General features: G+C 42.0%; 1 protein-coding gene across 1 annotated transcript in view; it reads left to right on the top strand.

Annotated features, from left to right (window-relative positions):
- Positions 1–283: 283 nt before the first annotated feature.
- ANK2 (ankyrin 2) overlaps positions 284–21,722 on the top strand; it is a 261,369-nt gene continuing 239,930 nt past the window's right edge. Inside the window, exons 1-2 of the mRNA XM_053939996.1 lie at positions 284–356; positions 21,303–21,361. Of these exons, the coding sequence (XP_053795971.1) occupies positions 21,341–21,361 (21 nt within the window). The 5' untranslated portion in view covers positions 284–356; positions 21,303–21,340. The remainder of the gene's footprint in view (positions 357–21,302; positions 21,362–21,722) is intronic.

Below are 21,722 nucleotides of genomic sequence, written 5' to 3'. Positions count from 1 at the left end.
AGGGTGCCCACGCAGGTTCCTCCCCGCGGGAAAGCGGCGGAGGGGCGGCGCGGGGCCGGGGCCGCCTCCACGGGAGTCACGGCGGGCCGGGAGCCTCCGCCCCGCCGCTGTCCGCGAGTGGGCGGCTGGTCCCGCCTGTGGCCGCCGCCCGGCGGGGGCAGCAGCGGGCTCCGTGCCGTCCTGCGTGCTCGTGTGCCAGATCTGGCGTGAGCGAGCTTGGACATAGCGGGAGAGGCAGGGCTCCCTGCTCGGCGCTGTGACGGGCGGGGGGCGGCTGGCAGCACCGCGGCTTGCGGCAGCACCGGCGCTGTGACGGGCGGCTCGCAGGAACGCGCCGCTGAGGAAGGGATACACCCGTAAGTTACCCGGGGTCCCTGCCCATCCAAGAGCCCGTGCAAGGGCGTCGTGTTTCGTGGCTGTGGTCTGGGTGGTGGGGTTTTGTGGTTTCTCTGTCTCCCATCGGTGTTTGTCAATGGCAACCGCAGGGCTCGTCCTGCGTATGGACCTATTAAAATGTAAATATCAGACAGGGATGATTGAAATTTATTTTTTCCAGCAGAAGCAGGAAGTCTTCCTTCTGCCGAAGTAACGTGTCAGGCAGACGAGGGGATCGGGTGGGAAACCCCCGTTCGTAGTGCTGGGTGCAGAGAGAATTTTCTGTGCCATCCCACAGCCGCGTAGCGCTGGTAGGCACAGGTGCTCTTGCTGCATCTGTGGAAGAGCTGCATGGAAGGGGGGCTTGCCTCAGCTGTGCAAACTCTGCCTTTCTGCAGTCCTCAGGTGAGAAACAGCAGAGGGAGATTGGTCATTTTTTTTCTGTATTCTCTGTAAAGGGCTGTACAGAAAAAAATTTCCCTTCGATGTTATGGGAGGGGGGTGCTAGAGGAGATTGTCAGGGTTTCTGATTCTTGTCTTTGAATGAATGAGGGCTCAGGGGAAGGAAAATGTCCTCAGTTCTTGGGGTTTTCTCTGTTCTCTTTCTTTCTCCTCCAGAAGCCTGACTATCAGGCGTGCATGTTAAATCCTTGTTTCCTATTTAATTTTCCCTCATGATATAATCAAGCAACACTAGTTAGCATTTCTGATACTAAACAGCTGAATGTAGAGACTGTTCATGTCTGCTGCTCCACCAAACGATTTCCAGGCTCCATTGGCAGCAGTGCACAGACTGTGACTGTGCAGGAGCCAAGGATGGAGCCTTGACTAAGGCCCTTGGGTGTGTCACCTCTTTAAAAGACAGATTGATTTAACCTTTGCTTTTGCTCCCAGCTTCTTATCTTTTTGTTCAGGTGAGGAAAAAAGGCGACACCAGAGATGTTAATCAATTTTTCCCGTTTTAGTCTTAGCTATTTTACTCTATTTTTGTTTTTGTTAGGGTGTTGAGGAGGGAAAATCCATTCTAAGAACATGGTTCAGCAGCCATGAGTCACTGTACATGGATGGGGTCGTTCTGTGAAATTCCCCTGTTGCTGTTTGCTTTCCTCATTTTTCTGCAAAGCAGGCTTGAGCTTTGTGGAGGTGTTAATGGAGAGTAGGATGTTGTAGCTGCTGGAAAATGTGTTTGTGAATCTGTTGCACTTTTCACTCCGAAACCTTTCCTTTTTTTTTTTTTTTTTTTTTGCTAGCACAAGATGGAAGAGTGGGCTGGTGTGGAAGAGCAAGGAAACACTTTTAATAAGTTCTCTTGCCATTCTGTTTGACTCTGGTGCATTGTGTATCAATGTTCTTTCCAGGGTCTGTGCTTACAAAAGGGCAGAGCTGTGCAGACGTTGGCACTGGAAGGTGGTTGTTGCTTGACTTAAAGGCTAAGCTAGTACTAGTACTAGTCAGGTTAGCACTGGTATTCCAGGGCTTCACCTGGTGGCCACTGTGATGGATAAAAAGGGCTCTGCCGACCTGGATAGATTTTTGGATCGGCTCCCTAACTGCCCATCTGGATAATTAGGGACTCTGAATTTCAGCAGGCTGTGTGAGTACCCATTCCCACACTTGTTTCTAAATGTTTAAAAATAAAATTGAAGTCTTACCTTTCTCTTATTTTGCTAAAACCCAGTAAAAAGCCAAGCATGGTTCTATTATAAATCTGGTTTAGGGTTTTGCCAGATGACTTGGTTGGCTTATATCAGTCTGCCTGCCCCGGCAAACTGTGGGCATTTCAGTGGTCTGGATACAATCCTTGACTTGTCTTTTCATTCTGTGCACTAAGCTACACTGATATGGTCAATAAATTATCACTTCCAATGCTTCTTGGGTGTTCTGAGAGTAATTAGACCCCTCCTGGGTCTGCTACATTTGTACCTCTGAGGAAATAAGAAAAGCCTCTTGTTACTGGGTGATGTCCTCTCCCACTGAGTGATTTACTCTGGTACCAATGTGGCCCTGTGGACTCTGTAATGAATGGGTTTAAAGAGCTGAATGAGCAGAATTTTTGGTGATTTTCCTGTTGTGCTCTCCAACAGCTTAAATCAAGGGTGGCTTCACTGTAATTTGTAGTCTTGTGGATCCAAGGCTGGAGTCATGTTAATCCATTTCGGAAGCAGTGGGAGGGGAGCCAGTTCCCAACACTTTCTGAATCGCTTTTTGGGGAAGGTTCTGAATGTAAATCATGACAAGTCCATGACTGGGAAAGAAAATGTGGCTGTCAGACCATAATGCTTTGGAGGAATGAATACCATTTAAAGTTTAGTAAATTTTGTGTTCATGGGTAGCTCTAGTCTTGTACTGCTCTGAGATCTGTATTTGGGTCTCTTTAATTGGTATCGCTTGGGCATAGAGCACAAGCAGATATCTTGTGTAGTAAACAAAGCAGCAGATTTAAGTTAATGCTAATGTGTTTGCAGGCTGAGCCAAAAGCTTTTCAGGGTTATTATAACGTGCTGGGCATACAGCCCATCGATCTAAGTGTCTGGAGGAGACAAAAGTTATGGATTGACTCATTGTACAAATCAGCTCATCTGAAAGTCAGATTCTGCTGTTTGTTGCCATCAGTAATTTAGTCGTATTAAGTACGGCTGAGGACGGGTGGCAGTGTGGCCGGAATATTGAGATGGGATTTCAGAGATCCCAGGAGGGCCATTCCCTGCTTTGCCTCCACAGATTTCCTGTGTGACCTGGGGCAAGTCATTAAATGTTTCAGTAGAGTAGGGTTGGCGGTACCTCCTTCTTTTTCACGGGTTGTGTGAGGATTGTTGGGTTAGATCCATTTGTGAGGGGATCATATAAATCTAAATGCAATATCGAACAGCACATCTGAACAGCCAGTGCCTCGTACATAACTAGACAATACCTGTGTCTGTTAGCCAGCCTGTGTATGTGCTTCATACTATAATATGCTTACATGCTTGTTTTAATTTTGGCAATAAATCCTGACCATTGATGTGGGGCAGCTATGAGAAAAGCCTTTGTTCCTTGTCAATTCCAGCCTAGTGTTCTGAGACTGTTCCAGTTGTTAAATGCAACATTGAAGTTCACAGTGTACTAACAATGACAAGATAATGCAGGCTCTGATGAGGACTTAAATATGTAATTCCCATGTGCTGGGGATAATGGCATGGAAACCTCTCCTCCAGCAACTGCTGCTGATTGTAATCCAAAATTATTTGTGTATTTAACTTTGGAAGATTTAATTCCTCAAAGTGGTTCAGTCCCATTCGTTGGGAATGCTCGGCCAAGTGTAAAGAGTCTGGGTATCTTAAATGATGTGAATTCTGGTGCTTCAAATTAACACATATATATATAAAGTTAGAATTGAAGCTTTACAACCTCAGTCCTTCCTTAGAATAAACCAACAAGACAGTGGGGATCTTTGGGACACCTCTCTTCTTTGAAGCCAAATATTTGTGTTCCATGAACAACTTCATCAAGGCTGGTTAACTACACAGAACAGGAAGCTCTTAAACTCTGGTGCAGCAGCCTTAATTGTGTTAGGCATCCTAAATGGGTGGCAATGTATGGCAACTGTAGGCTGTGGGCTCCTGCAGAGGGAAACCTCCCGTGTGGAGTGGGCGTTTTGAGCAGGAGGTGGGATGGATGTGGGTCTGTCTGACTGCCAGGCCCCCAAAAGGGCAATCCTGGCGCAGGGAGTGTGCAGTGTTGAGGCTCCCCCAGCTTCCTCAGCAGCACCGGCTCTTTGGTGACTTGCCCTCGTGACAGGCAATGAGCTGTGTCTCCCTTCAGATGAGTCTGCTGTCACCATTGTCCAGAATTAGTTCATTTTTTCATAGGTCCTATCTGAAAGTGTCAGAAATGCATATTTGGTGCTCCATGTTTTTGCTTGGCTAGTTAAGCTTCCAGCAGAACAGCTGTTCCACCTCCAGACACATCCTTTTGCCTTCCCACCCCCCCAGCACCTCTTCTGCATCCCCTCTTCAACCTTTGCAGTGAAAGTGGATGCTGAAACTTGTCACTTGACCACCTTCCTGTGCTGCTTCATTGGCTTTCATCTGGGCCCACGGGTTAAATTCCAGAGACACTCATATCATTTGCTTCAATTGAGGCTGAGGAGGTCTTTTCTTATTAAATGATTGGCCTGAAAATTATTTCCAAGTTGCTACAAAAATTTAATTTCAACTTCTTTTGGAATATCTTCATCTTCCCCCAGTCTTTTGTTTTTTCATGACAGAGGCTTTCATTTTACATTTTTCCCAGCTTTGTAACAAGGTTTGGAGAGAAGAAGCAAATAAATTATAAAAATATCTATATATATTTGAGAAACTTATGTATACACATGTACATACATCAGTAAAATAGAAAATTTGACTCACCACCTCTTAGCTCACTCTAAAAGTTCCTTTTGGAAAGAAAGGGAGGGAGAACTTTTTAAAACAAGCGTCATACATTGTTATTTTAAAAAAAGGTAGTTAATCTAAAATGTTTTCTACAATGTTCCAGAGTCTTGAAAACTGTTTATCAAGATGACTATTCTGAATGTAAAGCCATTTTTTCATATGCTAAGCAAAAGATAATGACCCTTTGGGTTTATTTTGACTTACAGTGCACTGATTCAGCACTCACTGTTAACAGTAGTTGAACTCCACTGGGATTTTTATTCTGTGTCTCAGCACTGTTTTGGGGTGGTAGCAGTCCTATACTTGTCCTATACTCCAGTTCCTGAGCTCATAGATGGTAGCATATGTTTTTTACTTGTGTAAAAAACTAGCTGTTTTCCTATCTGCTATTTAAAGCTGTGGAGTGAAAATCTAATACTGTTTCTTTGTTTTTTTCTGGGAAAAGACGTAGGGCAGTGGTAAGATTTTAGCACATGCAGATGACTTAAATCAGTTGTGGCTTTACAGTTACAATCCACCTAGAGGGCAACTACAAAATTAGCTGCAAAGGAATTTTACATATTGCACCTTGTACAGAAAGTGCAGCAATTAGCATGGTTTTGATGTTAAACCGGAAGAACCTATATAAGAGCTTTAATTTCTATTTATTTCTTGAACAGAAAGTTGATGACTACTAGAAATGAGTAAAGGAGTATCAATTTTTAAGATGATGAATTGATTCAGGAGTTACTTGTAAGCAGAGAAATTGATGTTATGCTTTGAGCTGAAGCAAACATGTCATTGTGGGCTCTTTTTATTTCTCAGTCATTTTAAATAGTGGCAGTGACTTAAAATCTTAATTGTGGGTAGTTAGAGAGAGCCCTGACCAGCAGAGCAGCTGGTTCATTTCACACCACATTTTACTTGGTGGATCTGATGTTCAGATAGACAAAACCACGCAGCCTCTTGCCTGCCTGTGTGGAATTCTCCAGCTGTGCTGGATGCTCTGTGTGCTTCCACTGTCACTCGTGGGAGTGAAGCGTGCGGGGTGAACCTGCTGAGGCTGTGCTGCAGGGACCGGGTAGGATGCATACCTGAAAAGGAAGGTGGTGCTTAGGATGTGTTCCAAGGTGCTCCTCAGATTTCATCACCATGCTGATTTTATTCAGAGTGACAGCAGAAATCTTTAAAATACAATTCAAGCCATTAATCCACGTACTTCTCGGTGAGATTTGTTTCAGTGAGGCACCTTCGCTGGCTCCCTCCTTGCCTCTTCCCCTGCTGTGGGTGCTCACCACTCCCAGGTGTCGCACACTCATTGGCTTCCTACGGCTGGCTCATCAGGTTCTTGACTATATGTTATTTGGGAAGATAAAGCATTTCAGGTCTGTCTTTTCTTCCATAAAATAGGTTTTGAACGATTGATTGAAAGGCAATAGGTGGCGTGCACACACGGATGAAACAAAATTATTATGTATTATAGAAGAAATTATTGGTTTAATTTTGAAAAAAAGAGGATTTTTTTCCTACAAGATGAGCAGTGTTCAGCTGTCAGTGTTCGGTAATAATATTGGGTAATTGTGTACAAGCACTCAAAAGGTTTCTGTTTCTGATCTTAGAAGTGACTCACTAACAGTGTAGAGCTGCAGGTACTGGAATTCCTGTGACACAGTGTATGCCACTGGAGGAGATGGCTCCGTTTGTCCCAAGGGGTATGAAAACATCCATTCTTTTCTGCTGTGATTTCTATACAGTGCTGTAACTGTGAGGGACAGTATCATAAGTGATCCCCTCTAAGCACGTTGAGTATGGGGGGCTGAGGGGTATGCAGCAGAGAAGGGTGTGCAAGCCAGGAATGGCTTTCAGGGCCTTCCTGCTCTTCCTTGCCTCTTTTTGCTAAGAGAATGGTCATTGAGTAGCAAATAAAAATGCTTTTTAACCCATTGAATTTCACAGACCTTACCTGTTATTTGTGGGGAGATTTTGCACTGCCAATAACACAAGCAATTATATTGGCTGTGAAAGTGTTATTGGAGGATAAAGCAGTGAAGAGGTGATGTGCACTTGCAGCTCCTCTGTCTGATGGAAGAGGAAGATATGCAAAAAAGGGTGGTGAATCTTCCTGTGTCAGATTAGTGGCTGCACCAACCATCTGCACTAATGGTGGTCACAGCACTGTCCACTAAATGCAGTTGTTGAAAATTGGCCATTTTCAATAGCTGTCTGGATTTAAAAGGCAGTTTTTGAAGTCCAGGATGAAAGGCGAGGAAAAACGTCTTAGCCATGATTCCCTTGACCTCCATCTATTTTATGGAAGCAAAACTTGATTGTGTCTGTGCACAGTTGCTGTCTAAAGGGCTGTAGTATCTGGCCAGTCCCCTGTTGGTTGTCCAGTGGCTGGAAGCCTCTCCTCTTGCTGTCCTGTACCTTGAGCCTTGGTTGCTGCAGCATCACCAGAAGGAAGGATGGCTGCAAGTTTTTACATGACATGTATCCATCAGATTGGGTTGTTTTTTTCATAATCATGTAGTTTGGTAGTTTGATTGGTTGTCTAAAGCCAGAGTTTAATTTTGCTTTGCTTTTATTTAAAGGCAAAAATACATTTGGACAGTTTGATTATAAAATCCTATGAAAAAAAGAAGTGTAGAAACATCTTAAAACCGACTTCAATAATTACTTAGTTGAAAAGCAGCTGGATCATAGGTGACATGAGTTCTTTGACTACTAGTAGGATGGTCTGCAGAGCAAGGGAAGGGATAGCAAACTTATTCTGTGAGAATTTTCAAGGTTTCAAATTTTAGGTTTGTTTTAATTTCTTGCTGGTAACTCAGCACTAAGGTGTGTGTGCTTAGGAGTGTATTTGCTCTTACCCCTTAAGGAGTATAAATACAGTGTCTCTACTTATTTTTCAAGATGGAGAGATAGATTTAGATATATTTGTGTGCATAGGAATATAAAAGACACATACCAATACAAAAAATTATATGGGAAAACAAACCTTATCAAATGATTCTGGAATCACCTCTCTGTTACTTGAACAGAAGTGTTCATGCCCACTACTCTCACATGACCTACTTTTTGGAAATATTTGGCATTATTCTGTGTGCAGCCTGTGAGATGTAGGCAAACATTAGTTTGTATTGTGCATACAGCAAATATTTATAAAAAATTCACTTGTATTTAAAAATGTAATGATGTTGTGGTGACCTTCCCTTTTGAGGAAATGAAGGAGAGAAAAGCTGAATGTAACAGGGGATGATACAGTGGTATCAGTCCATCTTCTGAGATTGTCCCTGGTCTGAGTGACAGGCAGTAATTGATGTGCTCTCGTTGCTTTGTCACCTCAGCTTATCTTCATTGTAATTATTGCCACCTGCCTGCTCTGACTGAGCATTTGGTGTGGGTGTTGGGATGGCTCCTGAAGGCCGTGCAGGCTTCATGTCATGAAATACCCTGCCATGGATGAGAAGGATATGCAGAATTCTGAGTTACTATGGAATATCTGAGCTCTGCAGTGTCAGTCAATAAATGGATGTGCTGCAAATTATTTAGGGCATAATTATTGAAAATGTGTTTTTGATCATAATACTGTGGTCATTTTGGCAGAGAATGCTAAAATGAAACTTAAAAGAACCTGAAAAAGATTATGGTTCAGGTCTTCAGGGAAAAGAGCAAAGAACTAATTGAAAGTAATTTAAAAATGCTTCTGCTAAAAATTAGAATTACTTCAGTAAACGGAGTCTAGTATTCTGATTGAATTGCTGCCTGGATTTGATCATTGATGTAATTATTGTCCAACACAAGCAGTACCAAATAGAAGGTGAGTGTGAAACTGTAGCATTTCTTGTTTCTTTGTTTTTGTTAGTTGATCTTAGTTAAAAACCAAAACACTGTAACACTAAACAGTATTGGAGTTTACATGTGATAAACAGAATTTGCTTTTGTTAGTTGAATTACTGGCAAATAACAGTAATTTCTTACATTTTCACAGCATCATCTGCTGTTAATTTACATCCTGATATTTCATGTCCATGTTAATTTAATGCTAATGAGCATGTTGGTAATGATGGCTGTGGCACAGCATATTCAAGTGCTTTATTCTAACCACAGTGTTCAGTTTCTGGAAAGAATCATAGTTTTCTGTGCTTACTTCCACCCTTTTTTTTGGGTGCTTGTCATTTGCCTTTTTACCCATTTTATGATGACAAAATAGAAGAATATCCTTAAATACAAGAAAATTTTTAGCCTTTCCTCAGAACAAAGGAAAAGAAAGCCATCAGTGTTCTGCATTGGCTAAAAGATTTTAGCTCCTGTTTTCATATTTCTTCAGGCAGAATTAGCATGGGAACCACTGAAGTCTGGAATCCCTCCCACCGGATGCAAAGCTTTTGCTACTCACTGACAAACTTTTTTGAAGGGGCAATATATTTGCAAGGCATTTTGTAAATTAATACCTGCTTTTACAGCTTTAACTGGTGTGGTTTTTTTTTGTTTGTTTTTGTCAGGATGGTTTTAAAGTGTCTGTTCTCTGGCCCTCTGTACACCTGGCTACTAAAATTATGAATGTTTACAACCTTCTGTGGCAATAGGAAAAGTTGTTTTGACTTAAATATAAGAACGGGTGGATTTTTTCAATATGCAGGGCTGTTTGTGTGTAAACAACCAGCACTGACTGCAGTGATTGTTTCAACATCAGGGAGAGCACTTGCACCTGCCTTGCCTTTACTGTCCCAGCTGTTGATGGCCCCAGCTTCCTTAAGTCACTCTGACCCACCACAGTGCTCTTTCTCTACATCTCCAGCAACTTTAAAAGGCCTCTCAAAAAGCAGAAAAATGGGAAGTTGAAAGGGAAGTCAGGTATTATGCAGAAATGAGGCAGCTGGTTTTAAATAGCTTGGTGGGCCTGTGTTTGTGGAGCTTTTGTGGTCAATTTTAGCACCTTAAAATACTCACTTGTGCTATGAGAATTTTCTTCATTGTACATCACAGGTGATGTATTTTCAATTAATTACTCCCAACCTACTACTCTTAACTGGGAGAACCTTTCATAGACCAATGAAATATTCAAAATTGCTCAAAAGATTCAGACATGCAGTTACTACTCATGTAAATGGGAGCTGTGTGGGCTCCCTAATCACTTAAGTAGCTTTGAAAAAACTCGTCCTTGATGTTTTTATTTCTCTGCTGTAGCCAGTGTTTATAGTCTGCTTTGAACAAGATAAAAAATTCCTTTTCATTGTACTGAGAGCCTATCTAAGAGTGTAGAATTGCCATTTTGTGTTAAGAGAAACGTTATGAAAATGTTCTCTATTCTTTAAAATCAGCATGAAATATTCATCTAAACTGTCAATTAAATATTTAAAGGTGATGTGAAATTTTCATGCATTTTAAAGAATAAATTTAATGAAAACGCTGTAAGGACTAAGACCGTAGTAAATAGGAGAGTTGTATTAACATCTGTTAATTTCAGACCAGGTACTTGGTTTAATTTAATGAAAAAAGCAGGAAAAGGGGGGTGGGGGGGGTACTTCTTATTAACCCTTTGATTTCTGTAACCTGGGATTGGGACATTGGTTTAAGATGTGGAAGACCCAGTATTGCTCATCTCCTGGGATAGAATGGAAACTCTTCTTGGTCATTCTGTCAGGACTCTCTTCTTGAATTTAGCCTTCCTATTTTGGTACCTTGTGTCCTTAGAAGGACACACAAATATTTGTGATCTTTGCATGTATTAAGATTATCCTGTATGTTGTGTGCTTTTATTGCTTGCTGCAATCAATCATATTTTGGGGCTCTGAATGAGGCAGGTGCGCAGGACTTTGAAATGAAACTCCTGTAAGATTTCTGAGTATCAAGAGTTATTAAACAAAGAGCAATTGTTCATTTGAAATGAAAATTAATATCATGTTTAAGAAAACAAGGAATTTCAAGAGATGTCTGATAAGACAGACAAAGAGTAATTATTGGGGTTTTTTTTAGATTGGAGAAAGAAGAAAATTAATTATTTGGGTGGGTTTTTGTGCTACTACAGATCAGAAATTAAATTTCTGAAACACTTTGGAAAGCAGCTGTATTTCAAAGTCCCAGTTGTTCCCACAGTACTAAAAAAATATGTAGAGAACTGAAGAACAAATATTGGGAAAATGGGGTATGTGTTGTAGAGGAAAATCCTCCATTCTCATTTGTTTAAAGCTGCTCTGCAATTATGTGTTCTCAGTTGTTTTTTTGTCTGCAGTGCTAATGTTAGTTTAAGAGGAGATGCTTTTAGATGTATCCTGCATGGGTACTTGAAAGATTTTGAAAGTGTAAAGTAAATGGTGTATTTTTGGGAGAGGGGGGAGTGGAAAATAAAACCTTTAAAGCAAGTGAGTTTGGAGGTGTGCATGTCTCTGTCAGGTTGGTTGGTGCAGCTGGTGACTTGGGTGGAACTGCTCCTGGTTGCTGTTTTTCAAGGGAAACAAAACATTGCAGCAGCTTTATTCCTTCTTGGGTTTATTTGGCACGGTGCTGTTCATACTACCTGGCCTCCTTTGCTCCTTGCTTGCCATCTTTGCTTTCAGTCTCCCCTCACATCACTTTCTGCTGAGATTCCCCAGGGTCTGGCCCTGGGATTTTGACTTCCACTCTGAAGAGCCTTCTGAAATTCTACAAAACCTGACCTGACTGCAAATATCTATATTAGGAACAGCCGGAAAATAAAATGCTTCCTATATGCAAAGGAGAGATGTGATTGCAGTTGTAAGTGCCTTACTGAGGAAAGTCCTGCTCTCATGGATTCTCCTATCCCATATCCCAGTCCACACCTTGCCTGGAAGGCATTGAGAGGGGGAGCCTACTGCATTTTTGGGTGTTGATGCCAATTTTCTGGTAACATCTGGAGGAAATTCACCTTTCAGCTTCAGTTCTTCTCTCTACTAAATTGGCCACTATTATCTTCTAGGAAAAAAACACACTTTCAGAAATCTGAAAGTGATTAATAATGTAAGATCTTTATAAAATTTTATCAAGTTGAAAGAGGCTTACAAATGAGTATTGTTTAGTACTGTAGCAGAAGTGAAGCCTACTGTTCAAATACCAGTTCAGGCAACCAAGCCATGAAAACTAATCTCAGTTAAAATGGTTTATGTTAATATTCTGCATGATATGTAAAAATTTGCAGTGCTGATTTTATTGACTAGTTATTAGTTCTACAGAACCAACAGAGAAACTATGTTTAAATCGTTGTTATAATGCATATTATTGTTGTTGTTGCAAGGGTAAAAATAGATGGGAAACTTGGCTGGTTTTCAGTCTGAAAGCATTGAAATAAATCAGTGTTATGATTATCATACTTTGGTGAGTATCCTAAATGCATGTTGTGGTTGATATGCTCTGCTCACTCCTGTAGAATGCTGCTCAATGCAAATTGCACAGCCAGGAGCAGTGGGGCAGGAGGGGCTGCCTCTGCTGACAGGACAGTGCTTGCTGAACAGTGGTGAGAGGTTTCACCTGCCCCAGCAGCAGGATCACACCCTCAGGCTTGTGCTGCTGGTCTTCTGACTCACCTGCTGCACAGCTGAAACAGAGAGATGTGCCTGAAGCACAGCAGGTGTTTTCCTTGGATGCAAGTAAAGCATGGCTGTAGTGTCACACGAGAATACAGGCATCTGTTTTCAACATTTTTGAGGTTAGTTTGAAATTATCAGCTCTTCAGTGATTTTCTGTCTATCCAGGATACAGTAGATGATGATAAGGCATTTCTGAGGCAGTTCTGATATCTCTTAAAATTCAGTATCTCCAGTTGGAAATCAAAAATACACATGTGAGAGTTGCATTATAAATGTGAGAACTGTTTTGATGGGCCCAGGGTTCAGAAGCAGGACAGTCTGCAGGTGCAGTGAGATTGCAGACACCTGAATGCTGTATCAAGGCTTTATATAACAGATTTTTTTGCATATATGTTTTCTGCAAGTCACTTTTGAGGAGTTGCTTCAGGTGCTGTGCTCTGCCTTGAAGACGTGTCCATAAAAAATGTGTGCTAGGCAGGGCAGATGTCTACTGAAATGAGTTAAGTATTTAAAAGTCTGTACATTGACCAGCTCCTGTTGCTGTCTTGTCTTCTGGATTAAGGACTAAATAAGTCTGGATGGATATTGGTGCCTGTAGGTTGTAAATGTTAGCTAACATTTATAGCTACTTTCCTGCTTGCAGCCTCATGTAGGAAGTTGAAGGTTGTCTTCCGAGTGGATCAAAATATGTCACCGCTCTCCCGTCTCCTGACTCAGCAGAACTTGAGGGCCTGCCGCACTCTCAAAAGGCCCTGTTGTGTCCCAGTGGCTCTCTAATTAGCGGAAAAAGCAAGTGGGAAATTCCTTTAGCACAGTTGGAGTGAATGTTGGAACACTTCATGCAAGGCTGAGCTCCAATTGCTGAATGTTCTGCAGGCAGCTCTCAGTATAGGAATGCCAAAACCCAGGCTGTGCCATGCCGGAGAGCCGGCTATACCAGCGCTCTCTGCATGAAATGCAGGCGCCTCTTCCTCTGACCTTTGGCAGCTGCTTAATCAGACCTCAGGCAGATTAAACCTGCCCCCTTAAAATAATGCAAGGGAATATCAAGGCAACATGATCAGTGCTTGCTCTCTTGGTAACTCAGAGTATTTTGTTTCCTGCTCTCTCTGGTGCAGGGGGAAAGCACCAGCGTCCTCTTTGCAAGGCCTCACTAGGGTGATGTAAATTGGCAAAGCCCCTAAGGTGGGGTGGCTCTTTTTTCGCTCGCTGCTGGGGGTTGGAAATGCTGCATGCCTGTGAGTTGATTTTTGCATTTATGGATACATTCTTCTGAGCTTAAGTTACCTGTGCAAATCTTCTGGAAAGGCTTGATCATCCAAAAATATACAAAGAGTATAAAATATTATCTTGGTGGCTATGTAAAATGAGAAAACTTTCTTTTAATGGTTTGTTTTTTGTAGTTTTTTTTTTTTAGTGTGACATTATCTAGAAGAGGTATGCGCTTTATTATGACTTGTAAGGAATCTTAATCCCTAAGACTATTTTGGAGGATTGTCACTGCTGTTTGGGAACAGTCATCTGTTGTAAATAATTTTTTGCAGGTTGATTGCTGAATATGAACAGATATTAAGTGATGCTTTTTATTCTGGAAATAGAATTATGTAGGGATAGAGCACAGAAGGCACCATCTTCTGTGTTAGTGACATTTGAAAGAGTTACCTGGAGATTCACTTTGTTGTCAAAATTCTCACAACAGTGCTCTTGGCTGGCAGGAGCATCCTGCTGGTCACTTAGGAACAGTTATTTTTTTGGCTTAACTGCACCTAAAATATTCTCTTGGGTTGGTTTTCTTCTCCTCTTGAGATTGCCCCTTGTGCATTGACAAAGATGCACTGCCGCTCCCCACACAGACTCCCGGAGAGATAAATCCAGCTTTTGTCCTGCGGAATTCTTTCAGCCTGGCACTGACAACGCTAGTGGCCTCATCTGATTAAATCTACTTCGCTGCATGCAACATGACAAATGCTTTTGGTTCAAGTTGAACGGTAAAGCTTTTGCAAACAGGAAAAACAGTTGTCAGCTGTCACTGTTGTGGGACCGGACACACTTTGTGCTACAACAAGCAGACAAAAAAGCCTCTGAGCTGTACAGCAGATCAAATGGGAAACCCACTCAGGGTACATCCAGTTCTATTAAGACACGAGTGTGTTTTTATCAAGACTTGTTTAACAACACAGGGGAGAACATCTGTTAGCAGTTGGTAATACAGAAAAATGCTGTCTTTTGCTCTCAAGACAGCCTAGACATTGCAAAATTACAGGATCATTTGCAAGACGGGATATTTTGAATTTTAATGTTTTGCTTACAAATGTAGCTTTTGACTTACCTTTTTGCAAAAAAAAAAGTATCTTTAGAAGAAAAGCTGTTTGGTGACTCTGCTTCAGAAATTAAGATGTGAGTGAATTGAGGTTGAAAATGACACCTAAGTGTTTGGCATGGTCCTGACTATTGAGTTTCTTGTCCTGAGTTTTATTCTGCCACTGAGAAATTGGAATATTTCTGAGTGTACGTTTCTAAAATTTTATTCCTTGTTTTCTTTGAATACAGGAAAAAAGGAACGTAATATACTAGCTCTTTCTTTTTCTTAAATGACTGGGTAGGAATATGTGGCTTTTGAATTGGAGCTTGTTTGGGACTCTATAATCTGAAATATTACAGGTCAGCCTCAAAACTGTGCCCAATTTATGCTTAATCTCAAACCCGACGGGCATCTTATACTTGATGCCAAAATACCATGCCTAGTGCAGTGCATTCTGGCATTTCCTTTTGGGGCTGTTCTTCTCTTAGTCACTGAATCAGTTTTTAATTAAGTACAAGTAAAGTCCAACTCCTAATACAAGCCTCTGTTTTAAAACCAAGTCAAGCAGAAAATACTTGCTCTGTGTGTTTTCCATTGCATTCCCGATTGAGACGTTTCATGTCTGGAAGGTGAAGGGGGAGCAGCACCCTCTTTGAATCGTGGCCATCAAGTTTGGCCAAGTTTGCTTCCAAGTCCAGGCCTGGGATTGCAGTGCTGACCGCTGTGGGCACGTCTGCCTTGCCATTTCCAGGCAGGCCTGCCCGCTGCCTCCCTGGTGCAGGCTGGCTGTGAGCCAGCGCTGACCCACAGGCACAACGTGTGCGCTGATGCAGCAAGTGCTGCTGGAAGCACGGGGGAACCTAATGAGGCCAGCGGGGCTTGCGGAGCACGGAGCTCGCTCCTGCCGCACGTGTGTCAGAGCCTGGGAGAGAGGCAGAGCGCTGCACCTTGGAATATCACAGCCTGGCTGATGGGGAGTGATCCCTGCTTCTTCTGCAAGGCCAAAGCAATAGTAATTGTCATGGGTGCTTCTGCACCATGGCACTCGCCCTTTACACCTCCCCAGACTGTAAGGGAGCTCTCCTTCCTTAGGCTTCTCATACTGCACGGGGAAATGCTCATCTAAAGGTTGTAAGTGGCTTAATCCTCAAACTGTTGTGTGGAGCCATCCTCAGGGATGTATTTTTATAACATGCTAATGGCTCGGTAACTGGTGAGAGGAATGAAATGCTTAGGCCTGTCAGCTAAAGGGCACTGCAAGTCCTCTTTGGTCCTTAATATAGTAAGGACGTCTTAATGGCTGGCATTCCTTCTCAGCTTTGTGACTTTCCATTCAGTTTATTTTGTGTTACAGCTGTTCAGGAATTGTTAGAACTACCAGTTTTGGGGGAATCGTGTAACTGAAATAAAATAGTTGTTTCTGCTATCACACCATTCACATTGTGAGGTGCCATCCCTCTCTGCTCCTCCAAAATCCCTCATCGGGAAGGGAAGGAACTTGCAAGTCTAGCAAGACTCAGTAATGAAGACAAATTTCTTTCCCCCGAGCCACATTTACAATCTACTTTCTTTTAAAAAAATGAGGTGAGTATCTTAATTTTAATTAAGTAAAAGACTGTTAGCTAAAGCCTCTTGAACACGTAGCATGAAAAATAGGAAGGACGCCAAGGAGTTATGGCTGCTGAGATAATTTCATCTTGCAAGTTGGGGCTCCAGCCGTGCGTCCTTCAGCTTAGTTTCCAACCATCTATTGACGTCGGAAGCAGCTTGGCACCCGGTGGCTGTCACGGTAAGCCGTGCTGTCACCCTGGGGCTCAGAGTCCCTTGCGATACTGGGAGCACGGTCAGCAGAGGTCGCCTGTCCCGAGAGAGAGACAGTAACAAGATCTTCTTGGGTCACGGGGCAAGGAAGCGCTGAGGTGTCTCAGAAAATGTGTCAAAATTCATAAGTGCTATAAACTATTTTATCAATAACTGGGAATTGAGTTAGCAGTCATTCCTGTTAGGAATTGTTTCACATGCTCTCAGTGTGTATATTTATGGAAGACAATTATCTAATTACTGGCCATTAATGAGTATCTGTAGTCTCTAAACCTACTCAGGGAAGTGAGGGATGTCAGACGGATTGATTGTTCCCTCAGTTCTTTCTCTCCTTTCTCTCTTGTTCAATGTCACAGGCCAAACTCTGCACTCTGTATTATAGGCAAATTAAAACTGTGTTGCAGTACCTGTTGCTGAATCCTCTGTGTGGGATTTGTGCTCTGATCCCACAGCTTGGGTGCTGCAGCTGGCCTCATGCCAGCTGCTGCTTCCCCCTCAGCCTGGAAGCCAGCACATGGGATCAGGACTGCAGCAGGGTAGGAAGGGAGATGAAGTTTTTTGGTTTTTACTGCCCCATCTTCTGTGACTGGGTAGCTTTGTGGAGATCTTGCTTTGGCTGTATTTCCATTACTTATTAGCTATCTCCCTTTCCCTAAAGGATTAAATAGATTACTTTGCTGCTAACGCCTAGATTGACTTCAGAGGTAGCTTGGATGTAGATATTAGTCTTGCACTTTAGTGCTTTTAAGAAGATTGCTGTAATGGCAATAAATGAAGCCAAATACAAAATACTGTATTATAGCTTTATGTAGGTAGCGTGTATACGTATAAAAAGGTATATTGAGTTGCCACCCCACCCTTAAGATTTAACTGGAATTTGCAAGACCATGAATTTGCTGTTAACATAGAACAGCTGCAAGAGCACAGTGGATTTAAACTGTTCAAAATCTAGTAAAATCCCTTTAGTGGTCTTCAGGCTTAGGAGGAAGAGAGAATTAATTATTGTTTTGACGAGTTACAAGTCTTACAAATAGCACTGATGGCTTCAAAGGGTTTGCAGAAGTGGGCTCTGAAATTTTAAAGCTTCAGTTAGATATGAGCAATTTTTGGGAGGATGTTTTACACTGTTAATCTTGAGATGCACTTTGGAGTTAGAAAGCCTGTCACAGTGAAGGGGTCAGTGCTGTCAGTGCTTTAATGGTTGGGCACGCTGGGATTGGCACTGTCCCTGCTGGTATTGCATCTGTGACCGAGCTCTCGCTGCCGTCCAAGGAAATGTGCACAAAGGCAACTTTGTTCCCTTCTCCTTGACCCCAGGGGATCGGTGCACGGCCAGCGTGCCCAGACCATTTGCTGCAGAAGATCAGAAGCTCACTGTGGAGCTCTTGAAGAGGAGGATGCAGGGACAGCTGCTTTCAAAGTGCTTGAGCAGAAAAATACATCAATTTTGTTTAACTTTTTAGGCAATGTATGGTGGTCTCAGTATACAAACTGAGATTTATATTCAATGTTTACTGCTCTGCAGGGTTTAATATTTTACTTTTTTATGTTAGAAGTGGTAGCCAGGTGTGGATTTGAACCACTGCAAATGCTCTGAAAACTGAGCTGCACTCAGTTAAATCTCCCTGGCTATGGCTTCGTTTGGACATATGAAGCAAAGGTTCTGCAAACTAATGCACCCCTTCTCTTATGCCAATAAGAAAAGTTCCCCATACAGTTCCACCAAGGGCCATCCATTCAGTCTCTAAATAAAATGACTCTGTCTTCTGCTAGGCTGTTGTTTTGGCTTTCAGCCTGCTCTGTGTTAATGGCTTTTTAAAGTGACTTTTAAAAAGCAAACCACAGTGTTGGCTTCTTGCATGAGGCGCTCTATGCAGATGCAAGAACCCGGCATGGAAATCAAAGAATGCACTTATTTGGTGGATGTGGGATGAGCCAAAGCACTTATCAGGCATCAGTGGAAGACAGTAGAACTTGACCAGCCCCTGCTGACTCTTGGAATGAGCATTGCGAAGGCAAGGCAACTTCTTCATCTAATTTGGGGGACGCAGATCCTGAAGGAAGGAGATTTGTCAGTGTTTTGTAGAGCAGATGGCTGTATATTGATTTGGATGGAACTCTTTTCATTTCAAGTTCTCTGCAGCAGCAGGAAAAATATGATTTCAGTCTCATAGCTATATTTATGTCTGTAATTGGTAGTTAATACAATTCTGGTCAGAGTTTGCAGGATCATTTCTTTTGTTAGGCAGACAGGAGACAGCTTCACCCATTAGGGCTAATCCTATTTCATGGGAAACTCGATGTTTAAATGTTAGACAGACTTGCTCCCTGATTGACAGTAACTATTGCATCTCTGTCTTCCTCTAAAACTGGAGGATAAGCATGGATAAAGGTGTTGGTATGGCACCTGCTACTGGGTATTTCTGGAAGGAATTGTTTGGGATGCCAAATGAAGTCTGAACAGCTTTTACTTTATGGTTCCTGACTCTGTACAGCCTGAGATGCCTTGGCTTGCAACGGTGCAAAATAAAGGCTGTTATGTGGAAGAAATGGAATGGGAATCATTATCTGCCAATGAGTCATCTCACTTGAAGTCTGTCTGGTCATTGTTTTCACTGATAAAAGAGAAATGTACACGTCAGTGGAATGGAAGGCTGTGGTCCCATCTAGACTGGCAAAGGACAGCAGAAGGAGGGGTGTTCCTGCTGGTTGATCTTAAGGAACACCAAGGGGCGCTTGTTTTCATTTTGCCTTTTCTTCTATAAGCCCGGGGCAAATGGCTTAGTGTAACTCTTGCCAAATGGCAAAACACAAAGGTATTTTTCCTCAGAAAAAAGCTTGAACTGTAGTACTTGAAGTTTAACATGTACTTGTTGTGGAGGTCCCTTCCAACTTTTTAAATTCCAAAGCTGGCACTGAAAAAAAAGTCAAGTTTTGATTATAACTCACATTTCCCTGTGGAATGGATATGTAAGTAATCATTACAAATTACTGTAGGAAAACTAGCCATGGGAGTGCCTCTGATCAACAGAATCAATTTGTTTTCTCTTTTCTCTGAAAATTATGCTTCCCTTTACAAGGGAAAGGGAGGAAAATGAAACAAACCTGACAACTAGCATGATTCATCAGGTAATTCTAGTCAGATGGCAATTATACCGTGAGTTGTCATTTTAAGGACAAAAATCTATAGTAGCACATGTTAAACCCAGCTTAGTAACTCCTGTAGCTACAGCACAATAGTTATGCATTCTGAAATGGGCTCATATCCTGGAGAGGTCTGAACTGTAGCTGGCACTTAGACTGCCCTTGAAAAAGGCTAAACATGCACGTACATGGGGACTAGAGGACAAAAATGTGCTGCTTTGAAAGGGGAAGGATAATAAGAGATCCTCCAGGTTGAAAAAAAAAAAAGGTTAATTCAGTGGCATCACAGAGTAGGCTGACAGGAGGTGGAAGCAGCAGAACTTGTGCAGGAGATGTCTGAATTTGGCAGGGATTTAAAATTCAATCTAAAATAAAGTTAGTTGCATGCAGGCAGAGTGAATGTTGAGCCTGTACACTCTGTTCAGTGTGAGCACATTATGGGAATAAGTGATATTTCCATCTGAAATTCGTCAGAAAGCTTGGGCAAGCTTAATGCTGGAAAATAAGGCATTTAAAGAAATTCAGATGAGTTCTTTACTGAATAGTTTTTTACCCTTTAGTTTTTTTACCCTTTAGTTGTTAAGGGTTTCACCTGTGTTTTTTATAATGTTCAACTTGCATTAGTTAAGAAAACATCTAAAAAACTGGCTTATGGCAAAAGTGATGGTATGGATGAAATGTGAAATGGTTTTCTTTTCTTTTAGGATCTAGTTTTGGTAATTAAGGACTATTTAAGTCTGTCATACAATTTATAGGATGTATTATAAACTTTTAAAATCATCTGGAGTATAGAAAGGCAATAATGATAAATGCAGTTCAGTCACAGAGGAGCGCTGGATGATGTGCGGGTGGGAGAAACAGGAGCTGAGATTCACTTGAGATTGGCAGATCCTGGCACATGTGCTTGTAGCCAGCCTCCTGTATGGGTTATGGGGAAGGGCAGTGCCATCACCTAGATTTGGGTCTGGGTGCTCCAGGAACCTGTGCGCTCCTGCTGGACTGCTGCCAGGCTGAGCCAGAGGTGTTTCCAGCTCCTGGGCAAGAGCTTGGGTGTGAAAAGGAGGGGACAGGGCTTCTAGAAAGTTCTGAACTCACACCTGCCTGTTTTTTCAGGTTTGGAAAGATTTTACAGAAAAGAGATGCAGTGTATAATGGTGTAAGCCCTGTGTTTCTGTGGAAGTGAGTGGTGAGCCTGCTGTGCCCATGCTGCCCCTGCTGTTCCCAACTGGACGATGCACTTCTGTTATGATTTGGGGTATAGCATTGTCCAGGGTGTGCTGTCCTGTGCTCCATCTGCCCAAAATATATTTTGCCAGTAGCTGCTAGGAAGTTTCACAAACATCTGTGCTGAAGACCACATTTGGGTTCTTTTGCTGAATGTTTTATATTTCCATTACTGTGTCTGCAATTATGAGTTTTTCCAGAGTAAATACACAGAATATGAAAATGAAGTTATTGAGGACATCAAGTAGCTTTTATTTAGAAGTCATGTATGATGGAGGAAAAAAGATCTTAAATTCAATTACTGAATGTTTAGCTGAGGCAAAGTGGGAACATGCTGTCTAAACTAATAAAACAAACAAAACCCATTATCCTAATTGTCGTACTTAAGTTATAACCACTGAAAATTTACTGGGGAGCAGTGGGAGAGTAAGGTACGTATTCATGATACATCTGAGAACATGGAAAATTAATATCTTTTTCCCGTTGCTTTTCTTTTAGGTAAGTAACCGAAGGGGACATGAAGAATTGACATTTAAATGGCCAGCATGTTGCAAAAGGTATTTCAATTTAGATTCAATAAGAAATGTGCAAATTATTAATTTGAGTACATGTTTTATGCGTATTTTCCTCCCTTTTTTTTTTCTTTTGCTCTGTTGGGACTGTGTTGGCAGAAAAATTAATGAACCTGGGTCCAGCTAATTGACTGAAATTATTTTACTTGCTATAAAAGTAGTAATAATAATAATATGATGGTGATGATGAATGAAATATTCAAGTGTCATTCTTGAAATCTCTTTTTGCACTTGTGATCACTGGAAAGTCTGCTTTACATGCTGATTCTAAAGTGATAGATGCATTGCATCTGATTTCTAAGACGTGATACCGCTAAGTAACTGTGAGGAAGCTAAACCCGGATTT

Source organism: Vidua chalybeata, chromosome 4 (assembly GCF_026979565.1).
Source record: "Vidua chalybeata isolate OUT-0048 chromosome 4, bVidCha1 merged haplotype, whole genome shotgun sequence".
NCBI lineage: Eukaryota > Metazoa > Chordata > Aves > Passeriformes > Viduidae > Vidua > Vidua chalybeata.
The sequence above is the reverse complement of the archived record's forward strand: the minus strand, read 5'-3'. Positions and strand labels throughout refer to the sequence as shown.